Source organism: Notothenia coriiceps, unplaced genomic scaffold (genome assembly GCF_000735185.1).
Source record: "Notothenia coriiceps isolate Sejong01 unplaced genomic scaffold, NC01 NC01_scaffold00010038, whole genome shotgun sequence".
NCBI lineage: Eukaryota > Metazoa > Chordata > Actinopteri > Perciformes > Nototheniidae > Notothenia > Notothenia coriiceps.
Genome location: NW_011342739.1, coordinates 168,645 through 182,787, shown reverse-complemented (window position 1 = coordinate 182,787; position 14,143 = coordinate 168,645). Strand labels below are relative to the sequence as shown.

Below are 14,143 nucleotides of genomic sequence, written 5' to 3'. Positions count from 1 at the left end.
TATTTACAAATATGGCTTTCATAGAGAAAAACAGGTGACTGTTGTGTGATAAGATACATGATACGATGTTTGTGTGTGTTGAAGATGTTTAGGGGGAATGAGTATGTGTCCTGTCAAAGAGTCCTCTGTCATGACTCCAAATCATTGATTGGGGGATCTGCCTGAGGGCAGAGGGACAAACACACACACACACCGAAACACACACACACACACATACACTGTGAAGCAACAGATGGAATCAACAAACTGACTCACTACCTGGGATCCCGCCCAGAAGTGAAACCGACCAATGGAATACTGCCAACTCACTGTCTAGCTCGCTCAGAAGTGAACTCTGTATAAATGTTGTGATCATTTTGAAGATCGGCGCTCTTGTTTTTGACTTGCCGTTCCTGAGACGTGTCTCACACGGTGGTAGAACCTGAGCCCGGAGTACTCTGCAGAGTGCTTCGTGATTAGGTGAAGTATTTGTATGATTTTGCCATTAAAGCAGATTATTGTTTAACCCTTATCCTGGCTGCTTTGAATTTTTCCTTCTTTTGAGAACCCGCTCATATAGGAACGGCGCGGATCAGAGATTCTGCCCCAACACCCTACATGGGGAGGGGCGCAGCATATTGCTAAGGACTAAATACGATGGAGGGTTCTCAATCTCATCTCAGCCTTATTACCCATAGGGGATGAAGAGGAGTAAGTAAATAAAGAGGCCGGCGCTCCAGGGTCTGGTTCTGCTGTGCGTTTTTGTGATGTAACGGTAAAACATTTCAGAATTCCTCCACGGGATACAATTGTCATTGTACATCATTCAACCCGCGAAATACACACACTCAGTACATACTGTAGCTAGACCCGCAAATTTGCGGGCCAGGAAGTGTGTGTGTGTGTGTGTGTGTGTGTGTATTCCGCAGGTTGCTAAATGTTTTGTGCGTGTGTGTTCATGTTGACAAGGAGGTTTAATAACTGTGTGCTACACAAAACGTGCAGTCGGTTTCATTTTCATCGCCGTTTGTAGTAGAGTTAGCAGGGTATTTTTATTTTAACTCTCGTCCCAAATTCGTCCCAAAATAATGTTTTATCCTCCCCGACACTATTTTTTTCGACGACGGGACATCCTTAAGCTCGAGCCCTGCATGTAGTGGAGTAAAAGTACACCATTTACCTCTGAACTGTAGTGGAGTAGAAGTACAAAGTAGCAAAACATTGAAATACTTAAGTAAAGTACAAGTATCTCAAAATTGTGCCCTTTTATAGTACTTGTTGAGTTTATGAACGTAGTTACTTTACACCAGTGGCTATAAAGATAAAANCCTCTCTCTTTTCCTCCATACCTAAATCTCTAAAAACGGGGCTGCAACGGATCTGATACAGACTGATCCAGATTTGAAATATCTCTGACGTCAGAAACAAGGTGCTCCGTCTATATGGGCGACTCTCCACCTATCAGGGTAATGTGGGGTTGTGTGGCATGGTAACAGCATGGTAACATGACGCTCGTGCCTCCCCCCCTCCTTTGCAGGGGGGCGTGGTCAGCTGCAGCTCATTTGCCACAGAATCAGCCCTTGTGAAGACAGGGCTGGAATACAGCAAATAGAGCGAAATGAGGCATGCCTAAAATGCATGATCTGTTTGGTATTTTGAAAAAAAAACTTCACAGACATGTTTTGTATAGGAATGGCCCTACAATATATTATTCAAATATAGCATTATAGGTCCACTTTAAAGAACACGCTTTTGAATCAGGATTGTTTGCTTTACTCTGAATTTGAGCAGCCCTATTGATCATATTTGAAAGGGATACTGTGAAAAAACATGGAAAATAAGATTAAATCCAACAGCTATTTCACAGTGATGCTTTTTAAGATGGCAAAAACAGGAAATAAGGAAATTCTTAATATGGTTTTATGGTGTTCATATTACTTTTTTATTGGCCAGATAAATATAAAATGTACAAGACACTTACTTTTCAAGGTGTACTTTGGTGAATAACATCTAAGTAAAGGTAAATATAATTTGGACATGTAGTTAAACAAAGGCTTAAATATAAAAGATAAGTACACTCCAGCCATATCATTGTACATTCACTTTATTTCTGTGTGCTAGAACCAGACTGAGGCCACAGAAAAGCAGATGAAAGAGGAGTTTGAGCAGCTGCGGGAGTTCCTGCAGAAGGAGGAGACGGCTCGGATGGCCGCCCTGCTGAAGGAGGATGAGGAGAAGAAGGAGCTGGCGAAGAAGAAGTCAGAGAACATCACCAGAAGTATCTTCACCTTTTCTCACGCTGTCATTGCCATTGAGAACGAGATTGGTTCCAGTGATGCTCTCTTCCTTAAGGTAATACATCTTTCTCTTTCAATTCATCCTATCATACAAACAGTTTCTAATCCCCTTTCTCTTGATTTCAGAATTACGCCAACACAAAGAAAAGGTCATTTTTATTATCTTCTGCATCTTCTCTGTATATCACATTCAGCTCACTAGTTATGTATTGGATTCCTGTGTGTTTTTTTCTTCCCACAGAGCACAGATCCGACCGAATATCCCTGAAAAGGTGTGGAAGGACGCTCTTATAAATGTGGCCGAGCATGTCGGTTCCCTCAAGTACCATGTGTGGGAGAAGATGGCCGAGCTGGTTCAGTACAGTAAGCACTTATGTGACTCTCTGCAGGATGTTTTGTAACATGAACAACTGAATTTTGTTCACTTGTTCAGTAGCAAGTGTTAGTGAATAGTTTGACCCTGAAGAAGGCAAGTGTGGAGTGAGTATGCTCTGCCATTTTTATTAAAAGGTAGATTCACCATGTTTTGTGTACAATGTTGACCTTTTGTCTAATCAGTCAATTGAAGCAATAAACTCCTCAGTGCATCCCCAGAAAGCCTCCTGTTTCCGTTGTCATGCTGGCAGTGCCTTCGTGTCCCAAGATGCATTGCGTGTGAGCTTCTGACGCCTGAAGGGTACCTGCTGGTCATATCCTTCTGAAATCCAAGCTGAAACAGCCTTTAGTTCTTCCTTTCATCAAAATAGGTCACTGTCACATCAAAGGATGCAGGGAGAACAAGAGATTTTGCAGCTTTCTCTGTCAATATCACTCACAGAGGAATGTATTGATTCAATTGACTATATGCCATCCACATAAGAGATGGCAGTGTTTCCCTTTAACCTGGTAGGCTTGTCTGTTAAAGTTCTGGAAAATGTTGTTTTTAAGCAAAGCAGTGTGCCTTAAAATTTGGGAGGAATTAATCAACATTTTTTCAGCGCCCATCACCCTGGACCCCAACACCGCCTACCCCTGGTTGTCCCTCTCCTCGGACCTGACCTGCGTCACTAACAGCGGATGCCTCCAGAATGTCCCGGACAATCCTGAACGTTTCGGCCATTTTGTGTTCCTGCTGGGGTCAGAGGGCTTCACCTCGGGCCGCCACGCCTGGGAGGTGGAGGTGGGGGACAAGGCGGACTGGATGCTCGGGGTGGTCAAGGAGACCATCGACAGGAAAGGCCGCATTTCAGGTTGTCCCGAAGGTGGCTTTTGGATGATCGCGCACTACGAGGGCGAGTACTCGGCCATGACGAGGCCCAGCACCCCGCTGCACCTGCAGGGGGAGCTGACCCGGGTCAGGGTGCAGCTGGACTTTGACTCCGGACAGGTGATCTTCTCCAACCCTGTGAGCATGATGCCCATCTACACCTTCAACGATTTCTTTACTGAGAAGATTTACCCCTTTTTCTGCCCTGGAGCCAACATCAATGGGAATAACCCCAACCCGCTGAAGATCTGCACCGCTAAGGTGGCTGTGTGGAACAGTGCTACATGGTGATTTTGAAAAAAATCTAACCATATTACAACACAAATTTCCCAATTGTGTATCAAATCATTTGGGTGCATGTTTATGTGTAAAATGAGCATGATACAAGCAAAGTAATTAGAACAAGTATTGGTTTATTTCACTTGGATTCATTCATTAGTTTATGAAGTGCTTTAAAGCTACCAAGGAATGGGATTTCCTTTGTAGTCCAGGAAGGCTCCGTTCTGCTTCTCAGTCAGGGAGGCCATCACGTCACACATACCCAGCACACTCTCCTGAACATCAATTTCCCCCTGGTGGTCAGAAACACACAGTTCACAAGAAGGAGTTAAAAAACAAGACTGCAATTCTGCCATATTCATTCCTGACCTTGGACACCTTCATATTTGATCCAAGTATGATTTTTTTCAATATGACCTCAATGTGAACAGCTCATGAGATATGTCATTTGTATGTCATTCTTCGTTGTGTAAGCATGCAGAACAGCTGCAATTGTGAAGGTTCATTTTAAGGGAACGTAAAATGTTGCAAAAATAATCTCAAGTGATTTTCTCACCATGAGAGTTGCAACATTTTCTTAGTTTTTTTTCTGTGAATTCTCTTGATTCTCAATTATTTACATTACCCCTAAAAGAATGTGTGTGAAATATGAAATCATACGACATGATGGTAATCTCATACTTCTCTATTAATAAATTAAATTATCAATCAGAGCTGACTGGTTCCAGTACATTGTTACATTGTTTCCTGTTTCATTACAGCAGACTCACATCCTCTCCACCCATCTCAGTGCGCACCCAGCCTGGATGCAGCAGAGAAAACAGGATCTCGTCCTTCCTCAGTTCCTCTACAGCACACATAGTCAGCATATTCAGAGCAGCCTGAGGACAGACGAGAGGGAGGGAAAGGAGCTCCATTTATCAAGTTTAAGATGGAGGCTTTAAATAGCAGATCACTAAATTGGCATGTTGTCACTCACCTTGCTGATACGGTAGGAGACGGCGGGTATAATCTCATATGTTTGTTGAATACGTTGCATTGAAGCCAGAGTGGAGGAGATGTTGACGACAGCTGCTTTGCTGGTGGACATCCCTGGCGTCCCACAGGCCTTTGCTGCTGAACGCAGGTGAGGCAGGAACTCCTAATGATGACCAGAAGCAAAGAGAAAAGAAAACCTTGAAAATACTCTGACCCCCATTTCTGTCTTGCATTATAAACCTACACACATGTGTTATTATCTGCCTATAGCAATGTATCATGGCAGTTGTAAGCAGTCTTTAATATGTGTAATGCTTTATAACAATGATATACATCCTGTTATAATGACTTGTAAGGTCAATTATCATACATTGTATTTTATAATTGTTAACCTACTAATATGTTGTGATGAATTGCATATTGTAAATGCGTATTTGATTATAAAAAGATTGTAATGTGTGAATTTACAAGTAAGGAAATGATCATTTAAAAAAGTCTGTGTGACCAGCAACTAGTAGGGGAGAGTGGGGTAAGATGAGCCAGTGGGTTGACCCACCCCTTTAGCTCATGTGACCATAAATTCAGAAAAAAAAAGCACCCATCATTTATATTCTTAACGGGTGGGTGCTTTTTTCGACTCTGATGGAAAAAAGCACATGGTTAAGTGGTACATGTATTTTCTTTCACAATAAACCATGTTTTGCTTGTCAAATTAAATATTCAACATGTCAGGTGTAATTACTGTTAAGTCAAAGCGAATTTATCCAGTTCTGAAAATCTCAAGTTGAGCCACAACACCTCTTTTTTTGAGAAGTCATATTTTCATGGCCCTTTGTGATTGATTGACACAAGACATCCTGAAGTAAAGGTTGCTGTTGTCTTCTGACTTATATCTCATTTATCCTTGCCTAGAGGACAAAACAAGTACAAATTGTCTCATCTTACCCCACTCTCCCCTACTAGTACTGAAGTATTATGACACTTGACCTTATCTGGTTATACCATTATTTAATAGTGTGTTATGTTTATAAGATAAGGTAAGATAAGAAGTACTTTATTGATCCCAGTTTGGGAATTTTTTCCGTTTAAAGCATTATGAGGATTGCTTATCATTTTAATTACACAGCACTGGTAATAATGCATTAAGGGTCTATGGACATATTGTAAAGCCCCCTGTCATTTGTGATATTGGGCTTGCAATAAAATGTAATTGATTGATATTTATAATACATTATGGAATTGAGCCTAATACAAAGTGTTACAAAAACGTTCAGTGCTGTATTGAAATTCAGTGTTTCAGACTTCCCTCTCACTTACTTGAAGGATGCTCATCGGGCCTATGACGTTGGTGTTGAAGGTTTTTTGCATCTCCTCAGGACTTGTTTCCTGCAGGGTTTTTCTGAAGAGAATGCCAGCGTTGTTAATCAGCAGGTTGAGACCCCCCGTCCCCACCAGAGAGCCCACATGCTGGGCGCACTGTTTTATGCTGCAAAGGTCATCTGCGTCTGACATAGAGGGAAAGAAAGTTGAGCATCAGTGGTTGTCAGATAAATATCAGAGCCCAGGGTTATTCATAAGCCATTGCATGTCGGGACATGGTAGCAGGACGGAGGGTTTAACAGAATCTAAGAGAGAGATCTTACCCAGGCGGACGACAGAGATGATGTCAGGATGCTTCTTTGCCAGTGTTTGCAGAGCCTGTAAATACACAGAGAAGAGACATTTGTAATCCCCCACACTGTTGATCACTTTAAAGAGGACCTATCATGCCAAATTCACTTTTTGATGTCTTTTATACATAAATGTGTCCCCGGTGTGTCGGGGAACTAACGCAGCGTCAGAAAATAAAACCCTCTCTCTTTTCCTCCGTACCCAAATCTCTAAAAACGGGGGTACAACGGAGCTGATCCAGATTTGCGTCCGATATGACGTAAAATCGGAAATGTGGACCTACGTCACTATCAGAAAGTTGCTATCAGATTTTAAAGCTTTATACCCGCAATCAGCACTTTTGAAACAGGAAGTGAAATAACAGCTAGGCTACTTTTTAATTACAAGATTTGTATAAATTAGAACAAGCCCTAAAATATAATGAAAAAAATAGTGCGTCTTATTTGTTTGGTGTATTAAAAATATATGTCATGGATTAGGAGTCAAATGGTTCACAATTGTGGAAGAAATTGAACAAAACGAAAAATTATCAATGAATGGGTTTATTTATTTGTAATAAATAAAAAAAGGCTGCCACCTAAGAGACATTATGAGCAAGTAAGCACCGACCGAGGTATTGAAAAAAACATTGGTTTTGTGTCTCTCGAACGATAATTTATTGACGGTCCCTTAGTTTAAAACTCCGAAAGTAATGGCTCGGATGCTAATAAACTGTCATATGAGGCTCTGAATGCAGACGTTCGGCCATTAATGAGGACGCCGCTGGATCCAGAGTGAATTTCTGTCGAACATTAAACCTAAAACTAACTTCACCGCGGTGTTATATATCCTTTATTTAACCTGGTAAAAGACTCATTGAGATTAAAATCTCTTTTCCAAGAGTGACCTGGCCAAGAAGGGCAGCATGCACGAAGTTGCAACAGATAAAACACAGACAAGACAGGGAGACAAATACAGCTGTGTGTTGAGAACAACATCTCCCTTTAACTTGTTCAATTTCACTTTTAGCATGTTTAGGTAACATGCACTCGCCTGTCCTCCTTTCATAACAGACATTTGAACTAACCACGGACTTATGCGGCTTCGTTGCAGTCATAATGAGTAGTAGAGTAGAGTTGTAGTAGTAGTAGAGAAACACAGGAATGGCTATCTGCCTGTATTTGTTGTTTTTACACATCTGAATGAATCACTGGACACTGCGTTAGAAAGTGCTGAGTCATGTTGGTGGCAGACATGTTCCCTTATACAACGTTGGCGGAAATCTGCTCAAGCTCCTATTTAGGCTATGTAATGTCTCGCTTTGGCACGTCTACCACCCAGAGACTTATATTTTTCTTGGAGTTTGGGTCGATCGGTTCACATTTATCGATGTGTAGCACATGACAGCTCGCCTTTGCCACCTGCTGCTTGGCAAACGAGTTATAGCAGCGCTAAGCGGTTTGTTTACAAGCACCAGTTAGTTATAATCACAATCCACTCAACATTTAATTCATAAAAAAACATTTGATATGGCCACAGTGGATCTGAAAAGGTCTTCCACCTTGTTATGTAAGCAGACTATTATTATTTGTCTCAGTCACTGCATTTTTTTGGTTCGCAAGATATTTTTTCTGTTATGTGATCATTAATCAATTACAAGACCCACCTCAGCTCTTGGCCCATCTGGATCCCTGCAACAGGCAAACAGCTTCTTCATTGGTCGGGGGGCCTCCACTATTTGCTTCACCATCTCCAGGCCCAGGCCTCGGTTGGCCCCTGTGATGAGCACGCTGACTGATGGAGCTGCCATTGCCTGCTACTCAGCTTGCACAATCCTCCCTCTGGGCGCGTGCATACAAATCCCTACAAAAGTGTTGGTCTGGCCACGCCCACTACATCCCCTTCTTGAAAAAGTGGGCGAGCAACTTTGATAATTCAGGCTTGTGTTAGCCTCACTTGGATGTAAAGCCTTGCCAGAAATAAACATATTTCCATCAGGCAATATTATACTCAATGAAAGCAAAGAAGCATAATGGGGAACATTTTGGAAAGTTAAAAATAAAGCTACTGTAAGAGTGCAAAGCAACACAGAGAGCAAAGGGCCAAATAAAAACAAAGTGAGCACTCCCAACACCCAACAGTGTAAACAGAGAGAGTCATGTTGGATCAGGGTTGTCCAAACTACGGCCTGGGGGCAAAATGTGGCCCGTTGTTGTAGTGGCAATTTCTTATGTTACCTGCTAAAACCAAATGCAACGCTTATGATGACACTGTACTCAGTACATGCCCCTTGCTCGACCTTTTGTTATGCTTAGGTCTCAGACACCATCGCATCCAGATGTTTCCTGTTACTATCACACTTGTACAGTTGTCCACACACACACAGTTCCCTCTGTGTGCAACTTATGCAGACTGCTCTGTACTCTGTGTAACCTGTACCTTCAAGCTTGAATAAAGACCACAAAGACAACTCTGTTTGATTGCTGAAGACCATCTTTATTATTATTATTACCATTACATCTCCGGGTCGTTGACGAGTTAAAGTTTCCACAACATTGTCCATTTTGAATTGGCCCTCAGCAAATTCGAAAAGTATAATCGAATTGGAATATGGCCCACACCTGAAATGTGTGTTCTTCTTGTATTATACGTCCTAAATATATATGTAGTCAATTACATTTAAATGTTCTAACAAATCTTAGTTGATAAAAAAATGCATTTGCATAACAAGCTTTTAAACATAATTTCCCCTTATTATAATCAATCTGAGGCTTCTGTTTTAAGGAACGAGCTGCTAACACTTTTGTAAGAAAATAAATGAAACCCTATGGAGAGCTGGGATGTAGGCTTTTTTTTTTCTTAAAGTATAATCAAGTTTGGAGCATAATTTACCCACATTTGATTGATTTTGCTAACCTATAACTTAACTTAACATATGAGGCAATATACCTCACCTCAAGTGAGTGGCCCAGCCTTTCATATTTCTGTGTGTGGCCCTCAGTGAAAAAAGTTTGGACCCCCTGTGTTATATAGTTAAAGTCATTGATACAACACAACTGAAGAAAACATGGATTAAAATGAGGAATGTGATATCACGTGCTTACCAGGGCCAGTGCTACCTTCCTTACCCACAACGCATCTGGAAAAGCAATGTGAGAATCTGCTTCTTCGACTTCTCCAGTGCTTTCATCCAGCTGTCCCTCCTGCAGGGGAGAAGCTTCTGGCAATGCAGCTGCACACTGACACTGTTTCATGGGTTCAGGAGTGGGCGGCCATGACTGATCCAAGCCACCCTAGAATTCATTTGACCCGCTCTACGTCGAGCTGTGGCAGCACATTCAGCTGGCGGCTCATTCCACTATGATGCAAAATGTAGAGCATCAGGCGCTCATTTGTGCACGGTCATCAGACGGCAGACAGCAGTGGAGACAGCAGCCTATCTTTTGTACTGATAATAAACCAATTTAACTTCATATGGTTCTATAATCTTCTTAATCTATTTATCTGTATGTATTTCTATTTTTGTGCAGCAGCATCAACGGAAATTCCCCTCAGGGGGTCAATAAAGCCTTATCTAGTCTTGTGTTGAAGTATTGTGTGGTCTTTGGTTAGCCTGGGGACATTACAATAAAGGAAATGGAGCCATTTGCGGTGAGTCATTCACAGTTTTGATATAACAGAGCAAAAATAGCTCAGAAACGTGAGCTTTATGAACCAGACAAAAGACATACTGTGTCAGGTCAGTCAACTGATTCATTGAAAACTAAAAAATGATGCAATTATGAAACTAATGAGTGAAATTGTGCAAATACATTCAGGTTGAAATGGCACAAATTGACACCCGAACTGCAATAAAGCAATGGCAAGCTATAATGACTGACTTTAATTTATACATATTTTCATCTGTTGGCACTAAAGCTACTGCAGTGAAGTTGGCAGCTTAGCAGGTTAGCATGCCCACCACATGGCTGCACCGTTTCTCTGTGAAACGGTACAATCTGAATTTCTGACAAAAAAAGAACATACCTTGGAAAACAAATGACTTAAATGTTAATTCTTACAAATGATTTAGTTTGATTTAACAGATGAATCACAGGTTCTTTAAAACATCTGATTTAAGGTATATAAAAAGCAGATTGATATCACTCGAATGGCATATTTTTTACTTGTTTTCAGAAAAAGGAAATTAAGTCTGAAAAAAACAATTATTTCATTGATTTCAATTCTAATTAGAAAATAAATAACATGGACATTTATTATACAATAAATACAGCAACTATTAAATTGTAAAGCTTATAAATTGGCTTTAAAACATAGAACTTAATCAACACCTTTGTCCCCGTCCCCCCCAAAAAAGTAACATTATAAGCTTCACAAAGAGGTATTTATTGCAGGGCTATTGTACTTAATGGCATTATGTTATGGTAGCCTATTTGTACCTGTGTTTCTATCCATCTCCTGCCTCTCTAACATGCATGTCAGGAAAAGCAAGCTGTTGGTAGGGCGGCTAACGCTGACTCACAGAAGCAGGGAGGGTGGGACTTTGAGAAATAACAGGTAAACAAAAAACATAGGAAAAAGTATGTTTCAAGAGAACTCACATAACTGAAGTGAAAACATACTGAGGACAGCGATGTGTCTGAATGCCCTGCACTAACGACGCATGCTGTCTATCTACTTAATTCAGAGACTGGTGCTCTTTGGATTGCTCCGCTGCTGGTGAGTGTAAAACATAGGTGAGCCTTTGACTGTGAAAGCGACAGGAAAAACGTTGCAAAAAGGCTTTATGGAGACCACAAAATAAAAAGGGGTTGTGTGCATTGTAGTGTCACTTTCAAATACGGCCAAACAGCATTAAGTCTGACAAAACACACCTATGACACAGAAGGACACAAAAATACATCCCTTGACTTCCATTTGGCAGCAGTACCTCTCACATTGGCAGTGTCTTGCTCTTGATCCATAAGCACACATACACATTCATTCACACACTGAAACATACATACAGTACACAGACACACTGCACATACATGATGCAGTACATTACATGCACATAAACAGATATAAATACATACAGTTTTTCATTAAATGCACTTCTGTGTCCGCAGCTTTCCACATTCAAAATAGAAAGGTGCATAAATAAAACATTCCAATCATTATAGAAAAGGTCCATGCAAGACTGGCACCTATCAGTCCACCGAGGCGGAAAATATGAGGGCTTCTCCACTCCCTCTCCATCTCACCATCTCTTGATTCTCTGTAAACTGTGTTGTTGTGTCTCCTCTCTCTGGCAGTGTTCGACACATTATTTGTTTGCTTTTGTCCCTCACAGATGGGTGCTGTCCTGCGTATCGAACCTGTCGCTCTCCGAGATCCCTGTGCTGCACTTCCTGCTACTACCCTGATTGGGTACGAGTGAGAGCGGGTCTGGTCTGATCAGGTATCTGCAGGTGGGGCACAGACAAATGAATCCTGTCACACTTCTCCTTCTGTGTTCATTTTTACAGCACTTTCGATTACATTTGTGTACTTACACAACGTCGTGGAGCTCCAGTCTGGTGTCTGGAGAAGGGTTGATGAGGATGTAGGAATGTCTGTTCCCCTGGTCTGTCATCCCATCTGACACAGGAAAAAGAAGAGGTGAGTGATGCAGGAAATAAAATAGGAACAGGGTAAACAGCAAGCCGTGCACACATCTGTGACTCTTTTGTTACTGGTTTATTAAAAACACAGGAGGACACAATCATCTAATCAAGTCATTTAGGTAAACATTGACAAAAGCAGCAGCATTATCAGAGATGGAGGAAGTAGGTAATTTCCTTAAGTAAAAGCACAAATACAACAATGTCAAAAATATTACATTTTTCAGTTTTGTTCTGAAATGTAGTAATATAAGGGAGCATCCTTTTTTAATGCAAAATTATTTCTTGAAAATACTTTTTTTTTATTATCCTTATTTTTATTTATTTTTTTACCTACTTTGCAACTTATTTTTTCAGATTGTTTATGTTCGCACCACCAGATATCAAGCAAATTCCTTGTATGTGTAAACGTACGTGGCAATAAATTTGATTCTGATTCTGAAATACTCAAGTACAACCACTGAACAATATTACGGTAAAATACCAGTCCCTCAAAATTGTGCTTGAGTACAATACTGGTGAACTTGAGGAGCAGGAAACTTTAATACACACATATTGTCTTACTGTATCCGGTTGGAGAAAGGCCCAGGTGTTTCATCCTTGTCTTCACCAGGGCGTTGAGCTCCTGCCTCTCGGAGCGTCTGAACAGGGTCAGTCTCTGCTGGTTGATCCTCTCTGCCGCGCTGCCCGGACCCCCCTTGGCCCCACTGGAGCCCCGCCCCCCCTTTCTGCTCAGCCGCCGGGCCCACTGCATGCTTTTCCTCCTGAGCAGAGGGTGGTCTGAGGAGTGGGAGGAGGTGGAGACGGGCTCCGAGGAGGTGGAGTTACGGTGAGCGCTGGTCCGGGACAGCAGGGGCTCTCTGGGTTCCCTCGTGTCTTCATAGTCCTCCACTGTGATGGATACCTGGGACTGGGTCACACAAAGATAACTACATAGCAAAATCACACACAGCCAGACCTTTCATTTCCTTTCTCAAAAATAAAGATAAATGTAATTTCTTAAAGCTCTACTATGCTTTTGGGGGTTTTCCCTTTCGTGTAGTGTGGTGTATGGATGTGCAAGTTAATGGTCTTCGAATCCCAAAGTTCTCCCCCCACTGCCTGAAATGCCTCGAATGTAGTCCTTTGTTTATTTCTGTAATATAGTGACATCACTATGTTGCACTTACGCTTCTATTGGCTAGCGCTCCAACACATTGTCCATGATAGGCTAATCAGTTGACCAATCACAACAGAGATGGCAGCTAACCAATCAAAGCATTACTTTTTTTGCATCTTATCAACACATCTGCCATGCTTACTTTTTCTTTAAATAATGATCACGTTCCAAGTGGCAAAAGTTGTGACCTTTGACTTTAAGCCTAGCAGGGTTAAATATTGTAACAAAATCATTAATGTTTTGTTTTGCACTCCAACTTAAGCTTGTTATTTTAAGTTTCTTGCTTAATTTTTTTGCCAGTCCAGTGACTTGCAGTGACCACACAACTAGCAATAGCAGCCCCTTACTTCAGAGACTGGAACCTTGTGTGCCTCTGTGCGGTAGATGCCGATGGGAATGTCTCCAGTGGAGGAGCACAGTTTCTGGTAGAGCCTGCCGTAGGTGCGGATCCACAGGTCGTCCTCTGTGATTTTCATCTAAAAAAACAAACAAGACAATATTCTGCCTCAGAGACACTTCACAAACCAAACAAACAGAATCCAAGGCATTTGTGTGCCGGTACTTACAGCACAAAGGAAACCTGAGCCAGGCATGGAGTCCAAACCCAGCAGCAGCCTGGTGATGGAGATCATGTAGTCCTTCACAAATGACTTGCAGCAGGAGAACATGCCACACAAGTCAGCAGAAATAGATCAGATTTGGCATGCTCACACATTTAGTTTTTAGTCAGTTAGGGATTTTCTGTTTGAGATACCTGGTAAAGGAGAGTGTCCAGCATGCTGACACTGAACACCTTCCCTGCAGAGAAGGGCAGGCGGAACATAAACACCAGGTTGGAGCCCTTCTCCCTTTCCTTCTACAGATTAATCACACACACACACACACACACACACACACACACACACACACAGAG

At 41.7% G+C, this 14,143-nt stretch overlaps 3 protein-coding genes across 5 annotated transcripts in view; 1 reads left to right on the top strand and 2 right to left on the bottom strand.

Annotated features, from left to right (window-relative positions):
* The first annotated feature begins 2,063 nt into the window (after positions 1 to 2,063).
* Positions 2,064 to 3,821, top strand: LOC104945823 (zinc-binding protein A33-like). Its single transcript, XM_010771545.1, has 4 exons — positions 2,064 to 2,331; positions 2,403 to 2,425; positions 2,518 to 2,639; positions 3,254 to 3,821. The coding sequence occupies exons 1-4, from the start codon at positions 2,128 to 2,130 to the stop codon at positions 3,811 to 3,813; spliced, it is 909 nt and encodes a 302-aa protein (XP_010769847.1). The 5' UTR covers positions 2,064 to 2,127; the 3' UTR covers positions 3,814 to 3,821.
* Positions 3,822 to 3,914: 93 nt separating this feature from the next.
* Positions 3,915 to 8,283, bottom strand: LOC104945822 (uncharacterized oxidoreductase C663.09c-like). Of its 2 annotated transcripts, none has more exons than XM_010771543.1 (6): positions 8,096 to 8,283; positions 6,423 to 6,477; positions 6,097 to 6,284; positions 4,781 to 4,942; positions 4,572 to 4,682; positions 3,915 to 4,094 (listed from the first exon to the last, which is right to left on the bottom strand). In XM_010771543.1, exons 1-6 carry the CDS (start codon positions 8,237 to 8,239, stop codon positions 3,981 to 3,983), a joined length of 774 nt encoding a protein of 257 aa, XP_010769845.1. In that variant the 5' UTR covers positions 8,240 to 8,283; the 3' UTR covers positions 3,915 to 3,980. The 2 variants fall into 2 exon arrangements, with proteins under 2 accessions (XP_010769845.1, XP_010769846.1); XM_010771544.1 differs by having other exon boundaries at positions 6,097 to 6,278; positions 8,096 to 8,278.
* A 2,425-nt stretch (positions 8,284 to 10,708) lies between these two features.
* Positions 10,709 to 14,143, bottom strand: part of kcnt2b (potassium sodium-activated channel subfamily T member 2b) — a 31,495-nt gene continuing 28,060 nt past the window's right edge. Inside the window, exons 20-26 of one of the 2 annotated variants that reach the window (XR_798374.1) lie at positions 13,985 to 14,086; positions 13,797 to 13,880; positions 13,578 to 13,706; positions 12,636 to 12,981; positions 11,964 to 12,048; positions 11,673 to 11,873; positions 10,709 to 11,537 (exon numbers count right to left, since the gene is read on the bottom strand). Coding sequence is in view for 1 of the 2 variants with exons in the window: in XM_010771542.1 (XP_010769844.1) it covers positions 11,756 to 11,873; positions 11,964 to 12,048; positions 12,636 to 12,981; positions 13,578 to 13,706; positions 13,797 to 13,880; positions 13,985 to 14,086 (864 nt within the window). In the remaining variant the exon portion in view is untranslated. Of the gene's footprint in view, positions 11,874 to 11,963; positions 12,049 to 12,635; positions 12,982 to 13,577; positions 13,707 to 13,796; positions 13,881 to 13,984; positions 14,087 to 14,143 lie in introns of both variants that reach the window. The other variant, XM_010771542.1, reaches the window with a different exon arrangement.